The sequence below is a fragment of the Drosophila arizonae genome, chromosome 2, assembly GCF_054131065.1.
Source record: "Drosophila arizonae isolate 15081-1271.41 chromosome 2, UAZ_ARI_1.0, whole genome shotgun sequence".
NCBI classification, from domain to species: domain Eukaryota; kingdom Metazoa; phylum Arthropoda; class Insecta; order Diptera; family Drosophilidae; genus Drosophila; species Drosophila arizonae.
This window is the reverse complement of record NC_142922.1, coordinates 10339816-10367814: the sequence shown is the minus strand read 5'-3', so window position 1 is coordinate 10367814 and position 27999 is coordinate 10339816. Positions and strand designations below refer to the sequence as shown.

Here is a 27999-nt window from a genome sequence, read left to right as displayed (position 1 = left end):
AAAAAACTAACATCAGTTGCATCAACCGGGATTCGAACCGCGCACTTCTCGATCGAGCGTCATGCATCTAACACACTAGGCCACCCCACTCCTTCTAGGAATGCTGGCAAAACTCAAATAGATTCACTGTTGCTGTGCCATCTACCAAAATTAAACGAAACTAACAGCTGATGTGATTCAACAAATGTTTTTGTTGTAGCTGCTGCACGTGCGTTTGTTAATTGGCCAAATATTTGATTATTTTTTATTAATTTTTGACTGAACGGAATTTAATGAAACTTTCAGCATATGATCTACATATTATATTGAATATTTGAGAAATTTAAAAAAAAGAAAAATCATTCACAATTAGCTATAGTGGCATCTGATTTGAACTTGAATGTTTATACTCGATAAAAATATAACGGGATGATTTATCGAATTTTAAAAGCAAACTCGACGTCCGCGCTGTATAAACGGTCATTTTAAAAAAAAATTCAAGTCTCTAGCTCTTATATCTTCGGAAATCGACGCGTTCAAACATACGGACAGACGGACAGACGGACAGACGGACAGACGGACAGACGGACAGACGGACAGACAGACAGACGGACAGGGCCAAATCGACTCAGCTCGTCGCCCTGATCAAGAATATATATACTTTGTGGGGTCTGCCACGCCTCCTTCTGCCTGTTACATACATTTCAACAAAACCATTATACCCTGATTTCCCATTTTCAATGGATTCAGGGTATAAAAAGTGGCTGTTATTTATAGATAATTTTGATTGGCAATATTATGTTGAAGGGCTCCACTTACCTTGGCTGAAATCTATGTTTAATTTGATGAAAAAACATTTATTTCCTTGTTACATATTTTTAGTTATCATTTTATTTATATTTATTCCCATTTGACTTAACATACATAAATATATATATTTGTATATATATATTTTCATATAATTAGATTTACGTCTTTAAAGTTGCTCTGCCTGCTTCCCATTTTTTCGTCTACACAAATTTCTTATAAAAGGTGTTTCAAGGTGATACCAAAAATAATTTATATTAGATTAAAGCTAAAGAATGCACGCAAATAAATTTCGTCTAATAAAATTAACTAGAATTCCAGATAGGAGTTACAATTTTCTTTATAAAGTTTTTAATTTTCTTTGTTAAATTAAGCATGATTGATCCAATAGATGAACTAAATTCATATGTGGACGGATATGCGCAAGTATACAAGTAGATGTAGGGTATGAATGAATCCAAAATGAAAAAAAAAAAAACAAAAACAAAAACAAAGCTGATAGATAACAAATTAAAGATATAGTATTTACAGAGAACCCATTGAAAAACTCACTTCCAAGCGATAGGAAGTTCCTCAAATGCCACTCGCTAAAGTATTTTGTAGATGATTTTTGTAAAACTTTCTAAATCTTGACTTTCTTCTTTAGTTTTTTAGTGTATGTTTTGTAATCGGTATACTGTTTAGTTTATTTGTAGGCTTATACATTTCTCGAAAACAGTAAAATCGCTCCAAAATCTTGTTTGTCTGGTTAGCTACTCTAGAGTTTGTTGCAGTTTTTGTATCGTATTTCGTTAATATTCATAATCATGTTTCTTTTTATTCTTTACGGATCTATATGCATTCAAATGTTTATAAATATAACTAACTGAGCCGACTGATCAGTTCAGTTAATCGAATATGCAAGCAAAAATAATATATGAAGATCTAAATACGCCTCGAGCAAACGAGTCCCAAATCTGAATTAGCATATCAAAGTAAAAAAAAACATATGAAGGTTGAGCAACAAGAAAATAAAAAAATTAGTAAGAATAGTGCAGTTGGGTGCAACCGACTGCCCAATACTCGTTCTAAAATATATTTGTTATCGATTTTCAGACGACCTGACTAATTCTATGTAATTATTGTGATTCAAAAAGATTTATGATAACTTCAGATTTGCCATGGTTCCCGCCTTGGATTGTAAATTTTTTTTCAGAATTGTATGCTTCCGTTTAAGGTGACAAAGTCTTTCTCCATTTGTCAAGCTCGCAATGTACATATCTATATCAAATAGAAATAAGGTAATGTCCTTGTCCATACAAGAAGACAAACATATGTATTCTCTATAAAATTTAAATTTAAAATATCAACACTATTATACTCCTTTTGCTTAATGAACGAGTATCACTAAAAAAAAAAAAATATTGGCTTCATAAGATTCAGATTTGAGTCAAACGTGGCTGTCTTTAAGCTGATAAACTTTATATAGACTTATATACATATATAAATCTATACATATATATATATATATAAATCGAGCGCCAAGTGCTCGGCGGTTATCAGTGCTACTTTATTTTGAATAAAAGCTCTTGAGGCAAAATAAATCGAACCGAATTGTAATATAAATAACATATATTCAAGATGTTCTAGGCTGTCGAGTGCGATAGTGTCCCAGCTGCTTGGGTTGTACTTTCGCAAGACCTTTGATTGATAGAGCCAAAGAAACGAGTTCGAGCAAAGTACAGTGAATGCTCTACTAAGTGGCTTGCCGATAATTGATCATTTCAAAATTTCATTTAATACGAAAATGGGTCTAAATTTTCCTAAACATGTACTATTATGATAAAAGCGAAAAATATAATGAAAATATTTGTTCTTTTAAGCGAGCCTCTACCGTATGAAATATCTAGAAAATCAAAAACTTGAATTTGTTTGTGCACAAATAAAAAGTGTCAGCTTGAGTTTTTCATTAGATAGTTAGTTACTGTATGTTTGTATGTATGTATGTACATATATCCATGGATTATGTCTATATGGAGTTTACGAAAGGGAAGAGTTCTGTGATATATGTATATACTTAGATCAATGCGCACATATACAACTACACATACACACGCACACACATACAGCATACCGTTAAATGAGTCTTACGTACATATACATATATATATAGTATAATAATATATAATATAATATAATATGCTATACACATTTTATCATAATTTCGTTTATATATGGATTGTATTTTTTTTTTTTTTACTCTTTAAAGTGTTTCTTTTAAGATTTTGCTGAAAAAATATGTTGATCTGTGTTTTATCTTCAACTTCGTCTTTGTCTTATATGCTATGTTCCTTTGTTTTCTTTTTCTTCTTTTTTTGTAAAATATACATACATATACAATATATAGATATACATATATATCTGTTGTGTTCAGTTGTAGATAATAGAAAATGGCATCAAGTATGCATATTTCCGATTTTTTATATATTTATATATGTATAAGAGATTGGTGTGTTGGTTTTCCTAATTTACAGTTGCTTTTTGCTTTTCTTTTCTTTATGTTAACTAAATTTTGTAAGTAGGAAGTCAAAGCAAAAACACAACTAATGAAGAGATCTCAAGACCCTGTCAATATATGTATATGGCAAGTGTATGGCAATGATATGGTAATTATTATTATATTACTTTAGTAATTACTTTAAATAATTCGTGAATTCTTCGATTACTTTATCTGTGTGTGTGTGTATATCTGTGTCTGTGTCATTCGAGGAACATAATTACAAATGAGTTGAGATAGAGAGATAGAGAGAGATGGAGTTTCGTTTCGTTTCGCTCCAGAGAACATAATTCAACTAAAATTCATACAGATCTATATATATTTATTTATATATACTTTGTTTATAGCAGCGTAGCGCTCTATCGATGCGAGTGCAAATTACTTTCCACCCATTTGTAGAGCGATGTCTGAGATCTGGCCACCCATTCCACATTGGAGGCAACGCTGCTGAGCGTCATATTGAGCACGGACATGCCCTGCCCACGGCCAAAACGATGCACCAAGGACTTAAGCTGAAAATACAAGAAAAATTAATAAATAGATCAATTGGGTATATACCCAATATATGCGGGATCTTGGCCTACCTCATCGTAATCGAATTTCGTTGCGCCATATTGCGTTATGGCCGATATCACTTTGGCAAAGCTAATGGTGCCCGGTCCCAGACGCTTCTCTAGCTCGTACCATTTGGCCTGCAGGAAGCGGCAAGCCATTGCACCGCCTGTGGGCGTGCCGGCAATGGCCTTGAGCACCTGCACCACCTCCTCGGTGGGCAGCATGGTGACGTGTGAGAGCAAACGATTCTGCAGCCAGGCATCCTTAGTGCGTCCCAAAGCGCGCAGCAACTGCATTCGCTCCACGAACGTCTCCGAGGTGCGCTGCAGCGTGATGAAGCGCTCCCAGCAATGCTGCCAATAGATATACTCGCCGGACAGAATAGAGCCCGTGTAGACCACCTGAAAGGGAGAAGCTTAATTCAGCCAATTCCTGAAGTCATCTCCCACCAACTCACCTCACGCAGATTGGGCGCTATGGCCGAGCCGTTGTAGTACAAATACTGATTCAACATATTTTTGGCCTTGGTTATGCTATCGATATCCTCCCACAGCACAGACGCTAGCAGCACCTCTGGACGCATTAGCCTAGCAGATGAAAATATTAAAGCTGCCACCTATTGAATGGAGAGTGAGTCATCTCACCTGATGGCCACATCGCCCTCATCCACCCAGCCCACCTTCTCCATTACCGTGGATAGTTTCATTTTGATGAACTCGCTGAGCATCAGGAAGCATTCGGAGTACTTGAGTATGCGACGCCATTTCTCCAGATGTCGCACAGCCAATGCCATTGGACCGTAGTGCGTCTCACTGGGCAAATATTGGATCATATTCATTGTAATCTCACAGGGCAAGAGATTCGCGTGGCACAGCGTAAATGCATCCGACAGCAGACCCAATCGATCCTAGAGAAAGGCCAGCTTTGAGTACACTTCTCAGATATTTACATTGCAGACATACCTCACTGGTGAAACGTTTGGGATTATTGGACAGCTCTTCGATGAGACTGGCCCAGTTCTCATCATTGTAGATCACGCGATAGTAACCGTTCTGTATGGCATTCACCTTGATCCATTTTACATTCTCTGGCACATTGAAAGTAACTGAAGTTGGAGATAAGGTGTAGGAATGTTAGTTATTAGAGTGGACTTAAGACTGAGCTGAGGAGGGGTTAAGATATAAAGGAAGAGTCAGGGGAAATTATTGAGCCTTAGATACAGCCATTTTTTATCCATTGCCTGCCATTTAGTATATAGTTGAGATAGAGGCAAAAGGGTGTTAGGCAAAAGGATGATATTATAGAAGACTTCAGGCTAAGTTGAGGAAAAGTCAGGAAAGAAACTGAACCATCATAGCTTGACTAATTCCATTTAATATATATATTTGAGAAGTACACTAATTATTAAGGATAGTCTAACTACCTCTTCCCTATGAAAAAATATATTTTCTCTATCAACTATTAAGATCTCACTGCTCAGATCTTAACCTCTCGTAAATAAGTTTCAAGCAGAACTTCTATTTTATAGATATTATATAATACGTGGGCTTTAGTTCATCCCATTCAGTAACCATAACCCTCGAGAGATCTTTCAGCTAATCCCATCGTAACCTAAGAAACCCTAAGCCAAGCTTCGTCCATTCGTTTTACTCACCATCAACATTCTGCATCCAGAGCGTTTCGCTGGCGTTGTTCATATCCGTAATATACGTAACTGGGAAAATCCACTTGAGATGCGGCGCAGTCTTGTGCTTGTTGGCATGGGTGGGCGGCACAGTGCTGGGCATGTCGGTGGCATTCACTAGCGTCTGGTTGTAGTTGTTGCCATCGTAGGACTCATCGTGTATGGCCAAGAAGTCGGCTGGCTTGAACGGTCGCTGCGATATGGATATGCTGTTGCCCATTTTGGTGACGGTGAGCAGCGGAAAGCCTGGCTGATGTGTCCACAGCGTCATCATATCCTTGATGTTCTTCGAGCCGTTGGCCTTCTTGGTGCATATGGTCCAGAGATCAGTGGGCTCGGCGGTCTTGAAGCGATTCAGCTTGAGGAAGGTGCCCAGGCAGCCGCGAAAGCGATCCTCGCCAATGGCCGTGTGCAGCATAGAGAAAATGGCGGCCGTCTTTTGGACGAAGAACTCTTCGTTGTTGCCGTCGTGGCGAGTACCGTTCATGATGCTGTCCCAGCCCTGAATGGCATCGATGTCCAGCGCTGTGGTGGCCATCTTCAGCAGATACATCTCGCGCAGCGGCCAGCTGTCCTGCAGGGGAGCCAGCGCATGGATGCCCAGATACTGAATGAGGCCCTCCCACAGCCAGACGTCCTTGAGCACCTTGCGTGAGGTGATGCCGCCGAAGAACTGACGCACCATGGCCTCCGCAATGCGCAGTGCACTGAACTGATACTGCTCCGTGGTTATGGAATTGGGATCAGTGAGAAATGCGGTCTTCAACGTGACCAGACCCAACGAGGAGATCAAATTGCGATCCAGCGAAGGCAACGCAACAAAGTCCACCTTGGTCAGAGGATAGCTGATGTCCAGCCAGGTTTGCAGATACTCCAGCACATCTCGGGACGTGTGCAGAATAAAGGAGGAGCGCGGCAGCAGGTCTCTCGGCGCATAGAACGTATACGAGGGAGCACGTTTGATGGACGAGCCCGTCGACTGCGACAACGAGGTCAGATTCGAGGGCTTCCCATTGCCATTGATAATAACGGGCAGTGATGTGGTCGTCGTGGTGCTGACATTGTGGAAGGGCGTCAAGTTCACATTCAGCGAGTGAGTCAAGGCAGTAATGTTGCGTACGGGCGGATTTTTGCTCTTCAGTTGCGTGTAGTTGTTCAGCTGAGATGGTTTCTTGCCGCCGCCAGCGCTAGGTGGCGCCACTGTAGTGGGTATATAGGCGGCCGAGGGCTGCAGCGACTCGCGCTGAAAGTCGCTAACCACCCAGGCAACAGCATCAGCCGGCAGTGGAGGCGTTTCAATGAAGTCATCTCTCAACTAGAAATGAGATTTGGATATATAGTGGAGTCATTTGAGACTCAGTCAGCAGCTCACTTACCAGGCCTGTGCCCATGTAGAAGCCCACATCCTCTGTCGTATGCACTATGGAATTGGATAGACCTATGTGGAAGCGATCACGGAAAACGGATACACGGAAGGGCGCACGTACATGCGGCTCGTCGAAGCACGGAAAGGCGCGTCGTGCACCATTCGGTCTAAAGACTGTGGCTGCCAGCAGGCTGTAAAGACTTTTGTATTAGCTAAAAGGCTTAACAGTAAATCAGGGCTGCAAGCTGAACTAAAACGAAGCGATGCCAACCCTAAGGCACAATCTGCATCGGAAATAGGCTGACGCAAGGAAATATATTTTTAATTATGATGAAGTTACAAGGCGGGCTTTTCTGTATGGTCTATTCGCTCGATGGAGCATGAACATCTCGATCTGGACTATTCGACAATGGAACTAGGAACTGTCCTTACATATCCTATGTTACTCTTTTTTTTAAATCTATCCAGAACCAGTCAATATTCGGAATTCGGAAAAATGCTCCTCCGGGGATCTTTGTATACTTATGGATAGAAGTTAGTTTTTCTATTTTAAGTGTTGGAATTTGGTATATTTATACTAAAAACAATAAGTTACCCCTTGTTCCCTGGATACTTATAGATATAAGTTAGCCTCGAGTTTCTACTTGTCTTCCAATTAGGCCTTTTCATCCCTCATTTGCATCTATTTCAGCTTTGCCAGCCCTTAATTAATTAATTTTCAGCTCTTACCGATCCCGTCCATTGAAGCTCTCATATTGATCCACATAGAAGCCCTCCGGCTCGGGATTCAGCTTGGAGTACCAGCGCAAGTTGAGCGTATAATTGGATTTCTTTTTGAGCTTCTCCTTGACTTCAATGTAGAATTGCTGACGTGGCGGAAATTCCAGCACCTTGACTATCTTCAGAGCATACCCCTTGGGTCCGGGCGTAACCAGCGCCTGGGCACACAAAATGCAATTAGTTAAGACTCTGCTAATTGGATGCAGCTGCAACTCACCTTCTCGGTTACATTCAGATCCTGTATGTGCAGGACAATAAAGTTGGTATCCTTCTCGATGAATAGATCGATAGTCACTTGACCTGGCAAATTAAATAATTGCATTAGATGAAAATCAAATGAATCGCAAAAGTCGCTCTCACTCTCTCACCTTTCACGTCCAGCGTCGTGAGATTGGGATGTATTGTGACCACATAGCGCATGGGTCGGACGCTGGTGGGCAGCATCTTTTCGAGCCAGGGGAAGGGCTCCCCGTTCGTTGCAATCGGATTGAATGGCTGTGTGTTGTTTTCTTCATCCGTTTCATAGCCAGACGTCGTTTTCGCCGCACAGGAACAGTCTGCAAAGGTCATACACACAAACATAACGTTCAGGTACAATGGTTCACGTGGCCAGGTGGGTGACAATGGGGTGGGGGAGAGTTTTATATATATTATATGGCTTTGGGATTTGTGGCTAAGCACATTGATGCTTGTTGTAAATCAACTTCGTATTACACGATTAACAAAGAGAACAAAACTGAAACTAAATAAAAAAGTGGAAACTCTAGGTTTAAGCAGAGAGAAAGAAAGAGGTGAAAATAATAAAACCAAGAGAATAATCCAAATGGTAAATAAATTACACAAAATAAAGGCTAGCATACAAATCGATTCACTAGCGGAGGATTTCATGAGTTGGTTTCACATGGGTTTGCTAGCATATCTAATGGCAAAGATTAGGTAAACATAATATTAGAGAGAAAAAACTTGAGTTATAAAATTAATATTCGAAAAGTTATTAAAGAGCAACGCATAAGCAAGATTCATTGAGGACGGCGAAAACATGATTTATTGAATTGTGTGTGATATGCATATTTAAATGAGCTTTAAATATTATTTTTGTGTATTTCTATAATTAATTTAATTTTTTTGTTTTTTTTTTTTGTAATTAAAGCTCATAATTAGTTATTTTATTTTTGGATAATATGAATATTTTTATAACATTAATTGAGCTTCAAGTATTATATTCTTATATATTTGTTACATTTTATTTTCTTTATTTAGCTATTTTTATTTATTTTATTTTTTTTTGTATAACTAAAGTTACTTATTTTATTATTTGAAAATGTACAGAATCTTTTTTATAATATTATTTTATTATTATAACTGACTTTGAATTATATTACATATTTAATTGTTATTATATATATTTAAAATGTTATTTTTTTATTTTGCATTTTTTTTTCATTTCTTCTTTTTTGTTTTTATACTTGTTAGATATTAATGTATGTATATACCCTACTATGATTTGTATATGATACAACTTTTGTTGTCATTTTTATTTATGATATATCATAACTTCACTAGAGCATATATCTAAGAAAATCAGGGAAAAGACAATATATTCTCTTTCAAAATTTAGTATTGTTGTTTTTTTAGTTTTTTTTTTTTTCTGAAAAACAGAAAAAAGTTTTCAAAAATGGTTTGTCCACATTTTGTGTGATTTGCAATCCTAATTCTGTCTGATAAACTCTCTACGTTAAATGTATATCATTTTATGAATCTTATAAGTCTTATGCATATGATATAAAAAACTTTAAATTTAATATCTACGTTTATAAATCGAAATAATATCTAATACATATAAATCGAAAGAATATCTAATAGATATGTTTCAAACAACAGTTGTTAAATATAGGTAAAAGATGAGAAAAAATATTAAAAAATTTTATAATAAAAATTAACACAATAAATTCAGTAAGAGTTATAAATACTTTAAAAATTCTACACATTTCACGAGCAAACAATGTAAACTTCGTAAAGGTTCCATGACTTTATTTTTTGATGAATATAGAAGAGTTTTGAATTGAATTGAAAATTTGAAAACAATTTCTAATGAATCAAATGCACTAGGAAAGGGAACATATAGATAAGGTATTATAGTAGGTACAACAAGTGGATGACAGCAACATGCCGACAGATAGATATACATATATCGGGAATACTATATATGAAGATATATTAGGACTATTTTAATTACCGGTAAAGTAGAAGAAGTGGGTTTTGGAAAAATTTGTTACTCACATTTTTACCAATCAAACAAGCATTTAAGAGAAGTTTTCATAAATATATAATAATATTTTGTGTGTATTTTTTTAAATATTATTTTTTGTTTTTACCAAAGAATACAAAGAAACAACAGTATGAAAAGAAAACGGTAAACAAATTATGTATACATATTTATAAATATATATATTTTATATATAGATATATATTTTGGATATATTGAAGACGTACAGATATTTTAAAGTTGATTAAATATTTGGTATTTTTATTAAGTTGCTCAAAAGAAAGGTTGGCATTTTTAGTATTTATTTTTTGCCACTCTGCTTTAATTAATTAAGTGTTGTATAGAGCTTGCGTGAAACCTGGTTACATTGTCTAGCCCTTTCTCTTTGTAAAGTCACAGACACACACATACACAAGCACTCATCGACCATCACACACCGACACACATGCATGTCTGGCTTGGGTCCGTAATGCAATTAGCCTTCAATGCATTTAGCCCCATTAAGTATGCAACACAAGGTTTATATTTGTACTTTGCATACATTTTGCAACGTAATATGCGGCAAGGGGACTCGATGCATCAATATGGAACTCCTCTCCTGCCCCAACACACACACACGCAGAGTGAGGAGCCATTCGCCCGGGTCAGATTTTATAATGGTATTTGGTTAGCGTTAATACTATTAGTAAGCATATTACATACAACATGCTGCGACTATGTCAAGGGGCAGCGTGTGGCAAGAGCTGATGCAGCTGCTCTGCTTTACTCTCTGCTCGGTTCTGTTCTGGTTGCATCCTTCATTAGCCTAATGCGATTCTATGGTTATACTAAGGAGAGTAATATGTTGTTTGTCGCAACTGATTAGCTCGCCTAATAATAAAGCGCAGTGTGAAAATATTTTGCCTAATGGGAATACATGTTTCATTAAAAATAAGCAAAGTTTTACTTAGTTGAGCTAAAATTAGGTTTGGAGTTGAAGCAGTTTCAATGGAAAGTGGATAGCATTTACTGGTCTTACAATAAAGTAGATAGTTAAATAAGGTATTAGCGGGCTCGATAAAGGCTGGTTCTATTACGGTAAACTACGGTAAAGCTGTCTGAATTTATATTTAGGCAAACTGAAAACATTGTAAAATCCATCTTAGTTAAAAGATGAAAGAAAAATTTGCTAAAAGCAAATTTGATATTTTATAAAAGTTTGCAAATACTATTTTTTTTTGTTATTATTCTATACTGATTTTACTATCTCAGACGTTCTTTCTGGTTGTTAGGAATTTTGAAAAGCTTAATTTGCGAAACTTTTTTTTTTTTTTTTAATATTTGTATAAAGATAAAAGATTTTTTGTTAATCGTATTATCAGGCTCACAGACTGAATTTTCGTCGGACAAGAAGTTGATTTTCGGCCTCACAATTATTAGCTGGAATCTAACATGTTACTCAAAGCTTGTTTTTAAGTAGCAAGATATTTTATAGAAATAATTATCAAATAATTCACAGCAAGACTACGAAAGCAACTTTTGATTTAATAGGATTGTTAGAAATACTATAACACTCTTTACATATATAATATAATAACAATTATTACGATCATAACAAGTCATAATCAGCTTTTAGTTATTGCAGTAAAAACTCATTTAAATTATCTCTCTTCTATATAGGCAAGTACCTTTAGGACTCGCGAAAAAATAATACAATGCGTATTATAAAACATATGAAAAGCTGTTTTCCCTGTTTGCAAACATATCCTGCGAAAAAGGGGGAACAACGAGAGCTTTTGTTCCACTTGTTTGTTGTGGTAATGAAATAAAAAAGCAAAGAAAAAAAAAGAAGAGGAAACAAAAGAAAGCAAAGATATGCAACCGAAAGGCAAATATAGATGTACAATGGAGCCTACCATTTTGGGGTCCGGCGTAGGCAATGATAATGGCCGTCAGCAGCAGGGATCCAAGGACGATGCCGGCAACGAGAAGGGCGCGACGCTGCGAACAGACGGCGACTCCGGTGCGCGTCTGGCGGCCGCCGCTCGATTCGCCACCTGGTAAATGTAATTAACAAACAGGTAAAAGAGAGTGAGAGATTGTTAATAAGAGTGAGAGAGACAGGGAGCGGGCAAATAAGGGGACAGTGTGTGGGTGTGTGTGTGTGTGTGCAGTAGTCATATTAAATTATGTCAATATTTGCAGACGAAATGTTTGCATTGCGCCCACTGTTTCAAGGGACAAGTTGGTTGATTGGCTGAAAAGCTGCGAGAGTCAGTTCAATCATTATCATTATCATTATTATCATTAAAATTGTAGCTCAGAAGTTCAATGTGGACACACTTTGTTCACTTATTCATTTGATCAATTTGCGATTCGTTTGAGCACTAACCATAGTTAGTGTTTTGCGTCAATAGTTCATTCCAATTCCAATTGTTCAGCTGTCAATCGATAGGTTGACTAAATGAACTGTTGAACAACTGAACATCGAACGTTTGAATATATTCGAGTACACTGATCAGATTCAATTGACATTTTGTTTACATAAATAAGTAACAACACTTCTATAAAAGTTCTATTTACCTGATAGAAATGCACAATCATCTAAGTCCGGATCATTTGTCATTTCGATGCGCTCGCGCCGCCAAATTTTCGAACCTTTACGACCACCGCCAACGACCGAAATCTTAACGGGGCCGGTATCTCTTTGCTTTCCGGCCAATACGTTAACTTGAATGCGTTGCTAAGACGCCGCGTTCTTCAGTTATATATATATACAAACTATATTAACACAGGCCCTCTTCACTTAGGTTAAAAAAAATATATATATTTTAAAAAAATCAGAATATGATGTGCCTTGTCCTTTTATTTTGTTTTGCCTTCAACCAGCCAAGTCATGTGTTTCCCTCATACATATTTTATGTTTTAGCCATGTTTATGAAGTCAACTTTGAATATTCGAAATTCGAATTTGACAGAGCCGAAGAGAGAAAACACTCTCAGCTGCGCAACGAGTTGATAATCTAAGGGACAAATAATCGTAATTTATGCGAACCTCCTCAAAAAGCAAATAGCAAAAAAAATATGAGAAAGGTGAACAGTAAAATATCTGAGACGAGTTCTCCACCCGGAGTACTTAGTTTTTTGGGGTGAAAAGGCTCTGCTAGCATGGCTATGAAAAACGTAACGCAGATAAGTAGATCTACTCCATATTTCCAAAGCATTTTCTATTACTGTACTATATTTATAATAATGGACTGAGTGTTGTTGAATTGAAAAATTACTTTTGAATTTAATCTTTTATTAGCTCCATATGCTGTCTAGAATAAACTTTGATATTATATAGTGACTATGGCATATAGAGTCCATTAGAACTAAAGTCATAAAAGAATATTTCATGTTCGGCGTGTTTTTCTATATTTCTTCACTTCTTTTTGGGCCAGGCGCCAAAAGTTGCCGCCCTTCCGGTCTCGCCGGCTCACCCCTACCCCTGCCGCTCCCCCTGGACAGTATACCGTCTAGTCATTCGCATCGTCTGAGCCGGCAGCCACGCTCGTAACGTTGTCTGCGTCTGCAGTTTTTTGGATGTTGCTCACAATTTCAATGTCGCATTGAATTAGTGAAAAGCGCTTTCAACGCCCAAAAAGCAACCCCCAAAAAATCTTTGATGCTGGATGTGGGTGTATGTATAGGTGTATGTGTGTGTGTACGAGTGTATTTGACTCTATAGTCTGCCTTTGAGCAGCACTTGAAGTTCAAGTTGAGCATCCTTAGCGAATTTTATGCGGTTTAGGCCTGGGTAATAATAAAGTAAATATGATACGGTTCATTTTGAGGCAATTTCATTGCAGTTTCTAATATACCGGTATTTCCTTTGAGAATCACATGGAGATATTGAAAATCTATAGTAAACTTATTACTCATTTTGAAATGCAAGCATATATCAGCTGATAAGATTGTAGAGAATCAATAAACTTTATGGTACGAATTCGCGATATCAAATTTCTTTTAATTGATTAGATTCGAGAAGTCTAGAGGGCTAACCGTTTAAAACCGTTTAAAATTTTAATTATATATTGATAAGCTTCTAATGGCGAGATTTTTTGTTTTTGTTTTTTTTTTTTTTTTTAATTCTACTGTCTAATATAAAGGAAACCATAAATTGTATTCGATGCTAATTCTGACAGTAAACACTGCATTGAAACCGGTTTGGTTGCTCGCTAGTTATCTAGGATTGCAGTGCATTGTAATGCCTTGCAATGTCTGTTCTATTTGATGGCATTACAAGGTTAACAGCCATGCAAAGACAATAACAATAATTGTATTGCTGCTTAGACGCCTGCTGCATTTGTTTACATTTGCATGCATGTTTTTATTATCATGATTTTGTTGTTGCTCGCAACGCACATTGGAAACAAAAGTTTGACACACGCGTCACACGAGTGAACGTGAAGAGTGTGAGCGAGGGAGACCGAGAGAGTGAGAGCGACAGAGAGAGTAAGAGCGTGCCAGAGCGTCGCAGCTGGAACGCTGAGAGAGTACGCGTGAGAGAGTGCAAGAGAGCGCAACACTTAACTGTGTGGTGCTCGCATTGGAATCTGTGTTTTGAAAATGAAATGTCAAAATGCAAAGCTCAACAGCGCGCATTTCCTCACATGCGTCAATTGGGTGTGAGTGTGTGTGTGAGTGTTTTATGTTTGTGCGAGTATGAGTCGGAGAGTATAAGTGAATTTCCTGCTTTGTCTTAGCTTGATAATGCGGCGTTTTTCTTTAGCGAGAAACGAGCGCGTTTCTGAGTGCTTTCTGAATGCGCGTATATATGTCAATAGTGCGCTTTCCAGTCCAATTCGTTTTTTTTTTTCGCGTTTGCTTTTGCTTTTTCTCTTTTTTTTTTCAGCTGGTCCCGTTTTTGTTTGCCACTTGACTGAATTGGCGAGTGCATTTCCCTACCAAGCGGCAGAGACGACAGCAACTGCGGCACTGGCAGCGGCAGCGGCTATTTCTCTGTTGTTGGCAGTAAAAATTAATTCGGACATTTGAGGCGGACGTCCATGAGCTATATAATGGCTTGAGCGTGTGTATATATTTGCTTTGGCTTGCTGTAGTTGTGGTTGTTGTTGTCGCTGGACTTGGCTGGTGGCAAAAGGTCAAAATAGCAACACTTAATCAATGCAAGTGAGGCATTCATTAGGCCAACACGAATTTATTCATTTGGCTCAATTGGTTTTTCTATTGCTTTATTTGACTATAACATTCTAGCTTTCACTCAATTCATTTGGAGTACCGTTAGATTTCCGTTAGCGAACCGAACTCGTCAGAACTTGGACTAATTAGTAATTAGCTTTAATTAACAAAAAGCCGACAGAAATTGATTTGATTCTTCGATTGCCTTTTGTCAAACTTTTCTACTTTGCTTTGCTTCTTTATTTTTTTACTTTCTTTTTTTTTTTTTTTGGCAATTTTTATGCTCTTTTCGTTATAGACACGCACAATGGGTGGGGGGCAATGTGTAAAGGCAGCACGCGATTCATCTGTGTATAAGTGTGAGTGACTGTTTGTGTGTGTGTGTGTACGTGCAAGTTTCTATAGGTGAGTGTGTGTGCGTGTGCGTGCGTGTCTGTTTGAGGAGTTTCTTTTTTGATTTTTGTCAACACGAGCTTTCGTTTCGAACGTTTCGTTTGTTTGCTACGCGCTTTCTGATGCGTTTGATTGCGCGTACATTTTCCAACTGGATGCTGCTGTGGCTCGCCGTCGCGTCTCCGGCAACGAAAAGAACTTTTGCAGCAACCCCTCTGGTCAGGCAGTCTACGCCCACCCTTCCACGTCCCTCGCGGCTGTGCAGCGCATGTCCATGCGCTCTCGCAAGCTCCGACTCTCACTCTCTTTGACGTACACACACACACTCACACACACACACACACACACACACACACAGTCGCTCTCACTGTCGCTGTTTTGCCATTTTTGGCTCTCACCTGCAGAAATGAAAATGAAATTTCTAGTGGGTCCTTTTCGCCGGTCCCTGTTAGCCAACAAGCAACATAAATAGTGGAGTGTTTTGGTGTTGCCAGGCAGATCGGAATCAGAAGCAGGCAGGCTGCAACCCTTAAGCACCACCCACCAGCAGCCTCCCTGCTCCCCTGCCATATCTTTGCTATATGTGAGTGTGGGTGTGTGTCTGTGTATGTTGTTTCTCCCCAATATGCATTCAGTTACTATGTCTAGTTGTTGTTGTTGTCGCTGTTGCTGTCGTTACTGCTGCTTCTTTATCTTACTTTTAGTCAAAGGTTCAATCGGCAAACAGTTCTTGTTGCTGCTTGATTAAGGGTTGGCTTCTGCTTACAGTTATCGCGGCCATATACGACACGAGAATTACGAGCTCACGTATTGATGCTGCCTTCATTTTTTATTGCCTACTTTGAGGCGCAGCTAACAAGCAAAACACACTCATTCGCCCTCAGTCGCCCCTAATGGGCCAGCAACTGACAAATATTTCCTCGAAATGGAATTGACAATGTCCATATAAAAATTATTATTGTAGTTTATATTGCATTTTATATTGCTGTGACAACAGAAAAGAGATAAATCTCTTTAAAGCTTAGTTTCCATGAATATTTATTTATGGAATCAAAGAAGAAATGTAAAAAATTCACGATAACGATTCGATACTTGACAAAAAAAGCTGTACAGATATTTTATGCTGATAACAGTTTGAATATGTAGAAATGGAAAAATATATATATATACTCTTTTTGAATTGATAAAGAGTATATATATTTTGTTTTTTTTTTTTTTTTTTTTTTTTTCAGAGAAAGTTTAATAAACCTTTAATTTACCTAAAATTTTTTTTGGTCAACTTAAATGAGTTTTTGTTTGCATTCAATTGTGGATCTCCAAATATTTTGAAAATTATTTTTAAACATTTGTTTGAGTAAATGAAGATTGTTTATGAAATAATTAGATGGGAGCTGAGAATCGCGCACTTAACGATGATCAAAAGTATATAAAAAATAACAAATTCAGCAAAGATTTAGAAAAGTTCATGGATTGTATTATGAACTTTCTGCTTTATTTGCAGCTTCCATCAAAACATACAAAATATTAAATTTTTCTAATCTAAGCAAATCAAAACTCGTAGCATTTGGGCAGCAAATTAAACCTTCCATATGGCAGTTGAAAGATTTTCAACTCAATTAATTCACATAACGCTTCTTTTTTTTTTGGGTTCTGCTCTAATTTAATTTGTACGATGAGCCGCAAACAAAGTCGCATCTAACGCCAACCTTTTGCGGTGAGCTCAAAAAAGTTAAGCGTAAACAAAGTGTAAAAAAGTTTTACAATTGATGAAAACAGTAAAAGGTTTTTGTTTTTATTATTTATTATATTTTAATTTTGGGCGCAACGCCAGGTCACGAAAAGTTATTTGACATGAAGTTTGAGGGCGACCCGACTCGAACGTCAAGTTTAACTCAATGAAATCTTTGTCACGTCGCCCTGGCGCCCTGTCCCCCGTCCCCCCGTTGCTCTGTCATCCAGGCAGCCATAGAATTTAAAGACGGAAATGCAAATGGCAACACAGGGTGTTCATTAGCAAATTGTCTTTTAGTCCCTACCGCCCAGTCACATGCCGCACACACAGCGTGGAGCTGAAACTGCCAACGAGGCAATTTTTAGCCATCGACTGTGGAAAGTCGTTACTGCGTGCATTTCAATTCCATCCAATTCCTAGGCTTTTTCTTTTCAATTGTAATCGTCAGCAAGCATTTGCCACACATCGTTCTGAGGGTTATTTAACGCAATTCTGCGGATGTCACCAAGAGCGTACAGTGGGCCATTTTGAACGGAAAAAATCGATTGACGATTACAATGTTATGTAGCAGAGTGATTGACATATATGGATATATAGATGATGTTAAGATAACAGATAAATACAAGCTATATACATAGATGATGTTATAATAAAAACTATTAATCTGTATTCAAAAATTTTTAACATATTCTCAGTTATATGATGATATGATATATTTTATGATAAAATACTATTCTAAGAGCAATATCTCATCTTTGTCAAATATAACAAAAGATAAAACCTTTGTAAACTATAATGCCTTGTATTGGCATTGGTGGAAAACCCTTGACAAGGCCTATCACATACTTCTCTGAAACTGTACCGAAACTAGTGCTTTTAGCTTAGAAAGTGTATTTAAACTCTACTATAATATTCCATATTTTTCTCTTTAACGCATCATCAATTGAAGCCCATTTTGCAGGTCTTTAACTGATGCAAATCGATTTCTCTGTTAATCTCAATTTACGCCAAGAATTACAGAATACTGCCCATAGTACAGCGTGTCCAGTATTAAGTATTTGCTGTCGCATGCAAATTTACAGCCCACAAGTTGTGAAGAGCGCACAGATGAATGCCATGTGAGCGTGTGATTGTATGCGAGTGTGTGCCTGTGTGTGTGTAAGTGTGTGTGTGGGGGCTTCCCATTTCAAGGGCTTTTGGCGCTCAACGCTGTACAGCGGCCACAAGTGTCTGTAATAGAGAGTGGGCTCTGCTCCCCTTCTCCCTCCTCCATCCCGTGGTGCCAAATCGAAATGTGGTGGTTAAATAATCGCTGTTTATGAAACAATCAATAAATTTAAGCTGCTGCGATGGCTGTTACTGCGTCATGTGGCCCCACAGGCGTTTATATACACCCACACACACATACAAACACACACACAAAGTAAAAACTTGAGAACTTTGCTACTAAGGGTTGAGCTGGTGCTCGGCTCTGAGTCTTGAAACTCTTAATTGCTCGATTAAGTGCTTGTTAATCTCTTCATGACTTTTAGCTAAACGATAGCAAAACAACAAAAGAAATATAAATTGACTAAAAGTCAGCTAATCATTCTTGAATCATTTGAAAAACTGCTTGAAATAATATGCGGATGGCTGGCAAATGTTATGAACTTAAGCTTACATTAAGCTTTATTACAGATTAGACTAATAGAGCAATAAATACATAGATAGTAGAAAGCAAATTGTGAGGACTGAATAACCTGAAGAAATGCAGTTAAGATTAAATGATCTTCAGTATTGGTACATGGCATTCAAATAGTTACAATTGCTATAGGTGCAACAAATTGAAATAAATATTAGGCTCAGTAGGTTAGATTTTGAAGTAATATATCCATGAGTTAGCATACTTTAAATATAAATATATCAAAAGTGATGTCGAAAGATTACGAAAGACTTGATTTCAAATTTTAATATTATTTAGAATATCAAAAAAGATTGTTCTCAAACTCCAAAAATATATATATTTTTTTTTAAATGTTCAAAAGCGTTTTTTTTTGTTATAGTGTAAATTAATGGATTTATTGAAAAAGTAATTTACACATGCTTCGGAATTTAGGTAGCTATGTGTGATTGAAGTTTCAGCTCTGTAGCTCTGGTCGCCCTCGATATCTAAAGCTGTAAACAGACATACGGACAGCTTTACATCGTTAAATTTTTAAAGATTGTATTGCTGATTCAAAAGATTAATAAAATATGTGCATAATATGCATAACTGTAACATGATATTATATGTACTTCATTCATACATTCCGCCTGACCTTCAGATTCTCCGTTAATTGAACAGAATATCGATTAATTTTAATATGAGAGTAATAGCTTCGAGGATATTAATTTACCAAAGAGCTTTCTGGCAACAAAAGTAAATCTAATAATAATTTCCAGCTGTGCATGAGAGAGCAATCGCTTTTCCGAATATTTTCCGCATGACTACGAAATGCTTTACTTCATTTCATATTTTCAATTTACTTGTTTTTTTTTTTTTAAGAGCATTTATGTGTGCGTGTATACGAGTATGTGTTCATGTGTGTGTGTGAGAGAGTTTCTCTGCTCAATTTGCGAAATGCTCAATGAATTAATTAATTGGCAGTTTGTGCTGAAGCACCTCTCCAAGATGCAACCGAGAACGGTCCTCAGTGCGTAGCATGCAACAAGACCGCAAACACAAATGGAAAACTAATTGTGCAGAAATTGCAAATGCAAATAAAAAAAAAACAAAAAAAAAAACAAAAACAAAATAGAAGAGCAGAACGAATGCCAGCCAGCAAAGGTTTTCAAGTGCTGCGAAAAGTGGGCTACGGTAGCTGTAGTCATTGTTATTTCCTGACTGACGCACAGACAGACGGACAGATGCACAGATGGACAGACAGACGGACAGAAAGACAGAGCGGACAGACAAAGTTGGCTTTTGCGCGTTGCATTTGCCACATTTTCCATTTCCCCTAATTACGTAGGCCGCCTTAGGGGGCCGCTCAAGCTCAAGCTGTGCGCATTGTGGCTGCATTGCATTGTGGGTTGGTATGTGTGTGTCTGTGTTGGTGTGTTTGTGTATTTGTGTGTGCCATTTGGCAAACAATATTTACTGCAACAATTTGGTTGCATTTGTGGCGCATCGCCTTGCTTTGACTTCCTGCTCGCAATGCTTCAAGTGGCCTGACCCAAAAACACATTTCATCCATTTCTATACGTCTTTACTTTCACTCACACCCATATACACACACACACATACAGAGAGCATTGTTTCTGTTAGCCCCATTTTCCAGTTTTTATTTCTTCTCCTGTTTTTTTTTTGCCCGGGATGCGCAGGAATTTTTTATTTAAGTCAAGTTGCTTCAAGTGTGTGTAGGTGTGTGTGACTGTGTGTTTGACTGTGTGTGTGTGAGCCCATTCAGAATGCAATCAACATCAACGCATCCTGCAATTATCAACGTTGGCAACAGGCGCGACAACCATCGACAGCTGCCACAAGCACACACACTCGCCCTCTCTCTCTAGCTCTCCCTCCTTCTTCCTCCTACTGTTACTTCAGCTGCTATAGGCCACAGCTCAGCTGCTGCTCTCGTCTGTTGCATGCCACAAGCCATGTCTTACTTGAAAGGTAAACAGTGATGCTGCTGCTGCTCCTGCAGCTCCTGCTGCTCTTCCTCCTCCTCCTCCTGCTGCTGCTGCTGCCTCTAGCTCGAGTCATTCGAGTGGTGCTTACTCCATTTTATGCATCCTTAATTGCAACACATGCATCCTGCTCCCGTGACACTGATTGTTGCACCACCAAAGGCAAAAGACAATTTTCTTTCGTGCCCCACTTTAGGCGTTGCCTTGACGTGCACAAGAGTCAACGATTCGTTCAACAGATAACACCAAATTGGGCTCACGGGCTCTTATCTAACATGCGCCCAGGCAGCTGTTCGCCCGGATTTCATCTGAGCCCCATAAATTATTAAGCGTTTAACGTATATTCCAAGCTAGCCACAAATTGTCACGCATATCATTAAATATACATGTTGCAGGTTGCACACGAATACGAATGGGAATATGAATATATTTACTATGGCAGCTGGTTTAGTATATATTTAGCTGGAAAATCTGAGCTACATTTGAGGATTTCAGATGAGTTTTGGGAGTATTTTAACTGTGGAGCTCCTAATAGTTGTTCTCTCATATCTTGAATACTATTTAGGCACTATATATCTCTTTGTCCTTATGCTTTCTAAATTTCTCTCATTGTATTTGGCATCCGAATGTACAATCTTAACTAACGTTAGTATGATCTTAGGCTAAACTAATCTAAGCTAAGTTAACTCTTCAATTATACTAAAGTTGAGTCACACATATCGGAGAAAATATCAGTCTTAGTTAGTCAACCCATGCCATACAAATATACATATATATACACATGTATATCTGCAAACTCATTTAAACCTAACCTCATTTGGCTCTTTCAAGGCACTTGCCGTACTTTTAAGTAAACAAACTTAGCTCATATTTGAAAGCCAGTAGAAAGATTACGGAATACTCAGCAGAATTATCGCATTTCATTTCAGTTTAAAGTTTATGTGCTACATAATCCGGATTTAATATTCCTCGGGGTACATTTTCTAATATCATCATTTACACCCACGCAGACACACTCATACTCATATACTCACTCATACACACATACACACCGACACAGTTAGACAGCTACATAAATAAACACAAGTTCGTATTTCAAAATGGCTAAAAGAAAATGAAACAAAAACTGCGAATTCAAAATGTCGGAAATCTGAGCTGAACTGCAGGCGACGTGCCCGGCTGCAAATGTCCGTCTGAATGCCCCTTGTTGGGCGGGCGGTGCCACGTTGGGTGTCTTGGCTGGCTGATGCGGTGCCATCTTTGAGAGCATCATGCAGCATGCTGCACAAATGCCGCCAAGTTGCCGCAAGCAAAGCAAAATACAAAAAAAATGAAATATGAGACAATTGTGGTCTATAATAAAAATGTAAAAAGAACACAAAAAATGGTAGAGATAGCAGGAGCGAGACTTGAATACTCTGCAGCGTCGTTTATGAATGAATTTAACAACATTTTAGGTTCTGATGTATAGCTGAGAAGACAACTATAGATGAGGATAGTCCGTCAATTTTCGACTATTAAGCTGAAGATATAAGTATGTCTATGCAGATTATAAGATATACAGTACAGAATGCTATATTGACCCTTGTAATACCAGAAAGTTTGCTAAAATAAGCTCGTGTGGAGTCTACTGCATAAGAATATGCAAATGGACATTAAACAGGCCTTTTGATTTATTATTTGAGTGCTTATAGATGATGAAATAACTTGAAGTGGATAGAGTTCTATTCCTTAAGAAGTCACACTGATTACAGGGTGAAATGGACTCCCAATCGATTATAGTCTACGTCATTTTTAGTCAAACCTGAATTTTTCATATCATGGATATGTTTTGCTATTAGTATCTCACGTTCTGATCGATAGCCGTCTAATTACAGTATGTACATATATTGAAAATCCTTGCATATTCTCTAAGATGGTATACTTCATATACAACTATACTATATCGGGCAACTAGTCAGCACATAGTATTAACTTATATTAATTTAGGCTTAATATACAGTTTATATATTTGCTTTGAACATCTTGAGTTGCATATTTAAAATGCTTCGCCAAGAACCAAAGAGAATCGCTGACTTGACAGACGAAGGCAGCTGGTATTCATTATATTTACTTGCGGCTGGGCTTGGCTTGGCTTGGCTCGGCCTGGCCGACAGGGCGTATGAGCATATGAAAAACGGTTTCCTGCAGGATACAAAATTAACGCCACTACTCAGACAAGGCAGCCAAAAGGCAGGGCAGGGCAGGGCAGGGCAGAACAGGACAGGGCTGGGCCGACATTTTGTCTTGCGCACAATATTCTTTTTTTAATGCTTTTGTTTTGCATTTGGCGTAATTAAGAAAACAACCTGATGGATGCCACAGCGTGTGTGAGGGTGTAAGAGACAGAGAGAGAGAGAGGGAGAGAGAAGACAGCAGAAGGGCAGGGCCACTAGGCGTGGCACCTGTTCGCAATTGGCAGCCGACTGTGCTCAAATTATGCATAAGTGCAATTATGCACTTTGCTGCGGGCTTTGCTTTGATCATGTTAAGATGCCTTCACACAGTGCAACAGCAATGCAAACAAATTGGGCTGGACTGGGGCAGGGGAAGATGGGGAGATGGGCAGAGGTGAGAGGGTGAGGCTGGTTACTTACCAAAGGTAACGCCATTCGTTTGCTTCTCCTTGTCCTTCTCCTTATCGGGCTTTTCGCCGCCCAACGGCTCCAGCTCGATGCCATCTGTGGTGGCCACTTTGTAGTCCCGTTTCGACATGTTGCCACAGCAGAAGCCACAACATAACATCTGTCCAAATTTGTAGGCCTGTGGTTTGAGCGGCGCCGTCGTGAATGGATTTCTCTGCTCAGATGGGTGGGGGGAAATTTCTCAACTCTCTCTCTGTCTCGCTCTCTCTCTCTCTCTCGCAATTCTCAAATCTCAGCCTTGTGTGCGTCCTTCGGCGATATGTTTATTCAATAGAATGACCTTCTAAAGTACTTGGGTATAAGTTAATAAAGTCGGTGAGTAGAGTTCGAGATTGTTTTCGTGGTTTTTGTTTATTTGTTTTCAAAATTGGTCCAGTTACAGTTGATGAGAGACAATAAATATGTATAGTTCTTAATTGTAGAAACTGCAAAATAGAGATGAGGCAAAAGATTATTGAAAATGTTTAGTGTAAGATGAGAACTTAACTTGTATATGTGCCAGACCGTGTGCTTCCATTACCTAAATGATGCACAATTACGTAATTTGTACTATCATCTCATCTTCATCCCAGACATAGACTTAAGCCACACAAGTTAATGCACCCTCATATATAACATTTATTTCTATTTATTCATCGCTTTACACAGTTCTTTCTCACAATGTTTTATTAAACTATAGTCTAGCAGTTGTCTTTTGAATAATGAGCTCTATAATAAATTTTATGATCAAATTTATAAAAGCTAAGGTTACTTATATATATTCATAAATATTCTAAATATAATCAAATAATAAATAAATAAAGTATAAATAAATCTGATAAATAATTTATGTAAAATAGAACCGGATAAAATTATGTACGCTTTAAAATGACTTAGGTATGGCGAATCAGACGTATGTATAATAAATTCCACAGACCATAGGTCAAGAGGCTTCAGTCTGGATTCTCCAGTCAAATGTGGCAGACAGTAGCTATCTATATTAAAATATAATATAAATATTGAATACTCTATGGATTAAGTATCTCGACACTGTGAGAGAGAAGGGTGGGTGAGCTTCATTTAAACACTTAAAAAATAAGCTCATCAGGATCAAGAAATAGTCAGCAAATTTGGATTCTATTTCTTGAAAATATGTCTGTATATATGTATGTCTGTATGCATGTTTGCCTGTTTGTCCGCATGTCTGTATATATGTAGTTATTCCTGAGAAATCAGTAGACGTAGACGTCTATCTATATGTCTCTCTATACGTATGTCTGTTTGTATGTGTAAGTAAAAAGATTTTTGTATATACAACAGCGAGCTATTAACTTAGATGTCCCTCGAAAGTAAGAAGATCTAATCATAAATAACCTTTTAGATTGCCTTGGAATCTGTTAGACTGGATATTAAACTCTACAGCTCAGATTACAGAAATCTTTACACTCTCAATTACAGTTAATCCAAAGACTTGAATAGTCTGAGTGACAGGGTATAATCTAGTTGCCTACTCCCTCTAGCTCATTCTCTTTAAGTGTAGTGTGGTACTACTGTATCTAGTTGAGAGTCTCTAATGAATCCCACCTCTCTAAGAAAAAGCCAAAAACACAAAAGGCCACACAGTCCAAATGAATTCTGCAAACAGCACAACGGAAGCCAACAGAGAAACATAACACGAAGCGCAAATACACTTGCCTAGCAATCACTCTCTCTCTCTCTCTCTCTCTCCCTCACTCTCTTAGGAGTTTCGAATGAAATGAGGAAACAAAGGAAATGACATGCAGAAGAAGAAAACTGTCTGGAAAGACTCATATCTATGAAACTACAATATATAGATTCATTGGCAGGAATCAGAGGAAATGACTATGAAGAGAATTGTCTGTGAGAACTCATATCTATGAAACTATTTATATAGATTTATTGAACGTTGTTTCTGCGCAGTAATCAGAGCGAAAGTAACATACGAGAATCGCTTAGCAACACTCATACGCATATATGAAACTATATGAATCTATCATTTTCAGTTAGCTTTTGATTAGGGATAAATCTATATATTAAATATACCTTTGAAAAAATTTCTTCTCGATAATTTGAGTTTCTGTGTAAGCAAAAAAATAACTGATCCCATAGCCATTTCGAATTATCAGTACTCGTCTGTAATATAATATACGCTGAACATATATTAGCTCATCGTTAGTTTATAAATACCTTTAACTCTGCTTAAAAATTTTAACTTAGTTAAGAGCCAAGTCGTATAAAATATCAGAGTTTTTGAGTTTCAAATTTTCGATTGGAATTTCGTATAGAAACTTTACTTTATAGCCAAAAACTGTCAACATTTATTATACCTGATAAGCTCGCATCTAGCTTCAATTGCTCGCATATACATATCTTTATGGCATGTTTCACAGTACGTTCTACAAAATCGGAATACCCCTTTTTATTGCCAATTGCTAGGTGTAGACGGTTTGTGTTCAGTTTGTTTTTGGACTGGTCATAAAGTGGCCAGAATTAATGGCAAAATGGCGTCAGCTTGTTTTGTTTTGCTTTTTCGCTTTTTCACTTTTTTGTTGTGCTCGTTGTTATTGTTTTCCTCTTTCTTTTTGCTTGTTGCGTTCATTGCATACAAAAAAGTTTGTCGCTTTGAAGGTTGGCCTAGGCTCAAAAGACAATGCAACTGAAAATAGCCAGCGCAGTGTGTGTGTGTGTGTGTATGTGTGTTTGGTCTATGCGACACGTGCGCAAATTGTGCCCCAAAGTGTCATTTGTTATTTTACTTCCGGTCCGCCGCGACAGGATGAAAAACTGAAAAATGAAACACAAAAACTCGTGCTGATGGCATTGAAGATACCCTGCATCAAAAGGTTGTTTAGCTGGCATAAGCTGGGTGTGTTCTGGTAACTATATTTATCGACAAACTAAAGTTGACTTGAGTGAGGCAAACAGGAAACCGACAATAATCAAGAATATTTACTCACATAAAATGATATACGGCCGATAAAATATGAATACATTAATTTTGTGTTTAAATGGAAGGCTCTGCTGCCAGTAAAACGTTTACGAATGTGACCCATGAGAATAAACATTAAATTGCTCTCGCGTGCCTTGATGCGAAAGAGTTCAACTCAGTTCAAAGAGCCAACTCTATATGCAAATATGTATGTAATACATATATCATAATAATATACAATACAAATATATACATATATGCACATTAGTGCATTTTTAATTACTGTTTTAACTGTATCTCGACTGCCAGCAAATTAGCCTCATCAGGTGTACCATTAAAGCTCTGCGCTGGGAAAGCTTTAAAGGCATTTAACCCACACACACACATACACACACACACATGCAGACAGACATATATTTGAAGGCCATTTGGAGAGGAAATGCATATATATATATATATATTTTTTTTTTTTTGGCCGTAGCTGTTGCTGAAAATCGAAGGCCAATCGAGACCATTCGATGGGTGGCAATCAGTGTAGTCCTCTGAGTGCTATTCGGGATTGAATCCCTTAACTCGTTTTGCGTGTGCTCTCAATGCCATTAGCTCCGTTCATGGTGAGGGCACTGGGCGATGGGGTGGTGGAGTGGCTGTGTGACTGGGTGGTTGGTCAGCTAGCTGACCTCGAGCTGAATTCTACGCTAGGCTTTAACCACGCACTGGGCAACATTTTTTCGCAGGTGTCACGTTTTATTTTTAGCCCCAGCTAAAGGTACTCAATTGTTGGTTAAAATTCTGTGTGATATGCATGTTTATGAGCATGCAGAATGCCTAACATGCTTAAATATTAATGCCAGCAATTGCCATCAATTATTAAAGGACACTCACACAAACACACACTCGCGCTTGTATACATGCAGCTCCTGTGGTTACCAGTTGAATTTCTGAGTCTGGGGCATGTCAATTAACGTGCTCGCATTGCAAAGCCAACATGATAAACACATTTGTCACTGCCTTCGGGCAGCTGACAAACAATCTACTGCTGAGCACATATACACATATTTATACATGTGTGATATATGTACATAAAAGTACATATATACAAGCATAACATGTGTTTCCAAATGTGTTTCTCACCTTATTCAATCTGCAGACACAACAAAGTCCTTTGTTTGCATTGAATCCTATTTTGGGCGCCAAGTCGTGGAAATTGTATATAGTATAAATGTGTATATGCTAAGGAAGCTGTAGTATATGCGTATTTGTTTTGGTGATATTTCTTAATAAACCGAGCACGGGGCAACACAAACAAAACACCGGCAAAGAAGACAGGAAACACACTTGAATTGGTTTGCGTTCTTATGGTAAATAAATAAAGTTTTCGACAACTGTTTTAAATTGTATTTGATTATTTAATGCAGAAACGCGAACCAAATGCGACTATTTAGCACGAAGGATAAACTCGTTCTGTTCGCGTCGAG

The 27999-nt window shown here is 37.8% G+C and overlaps 1 protein-coding gene across 8 annotated transcripts; it reads right to left on the bottom strand.

Annotated features, from left to right (window-relative positions):
• LOC108611659 (endoplasmic reticulum aminopeptidase 2) lies at positions 1–27998 on the bottom strand. 8 transcript variants are annotated; one of them, XM_018004413.2, is made up of 13 exons: positions 27656–27998; positions 23545–24017; positions 11869–12009; positions 8076–8264; positions 7925–8007; positions 7657–7865; positions 6938–7118; positions 5532–6876; positions 4840–4982; positions 4522–4784; positions 4335–4464; positions 3907–4278; positions 1–3834 (listed from the first exon to the last, which is right to left on the bottom strand). In XM_018004413.2, the coding sequence occupies exons 2-13, from the start codon at positions 23690–23692 to the stop codon at positions 3682–3684; spliced, it is 3357 nt and encodes a 1118-aa protein (XP_017859902.1). In that variant the 5' UTR covers positions 23693–24017; positions 27656–27998; the 3' UTR covers positions 1–3681. The 8 variants fall into 8 exon arrangements, with proteins under 8 accessions (XP_017859902.1, XP_017859911.1, XP_089318487.1 ...); XM_018004422.2 differs by having other exon boundaries at positions 8076–8216; XM_089462361.1 differs by lacking the exon at positions 27656–27998 and adding an exon at positions 24080–24278.
• Position 27999: the final 1 nt, after the last annotated feature.

What these genes read in the sequence shown, in the direction of transcription:
- LOC108611659 (XM_018004413.2), bottom strand. Translation starts at nt 23,692, where the DNA reads ATGTTATGTTGTGGCTTCTGCTGTGGCAACATGTCGAAACGGGACTAC. An exon ending in TCTACATGGGCACAGGCCTG is followed by an intron (nt 6,877 to 6,937) that starts GTAAGTGAGCTG and finishes TCTCATTTCTAG; the next exon opens with TTGAGAGATGACTTCATTGA. An exon ending in GAGGGCGATGTGGCCATCAG is followed by an intron (nt 4,465 to 4,521) that starts GTGAGATGACTC and finishes TTCATCTGCTAG; the next exon opens with GCTAATGCGTCCAGAGGTGC.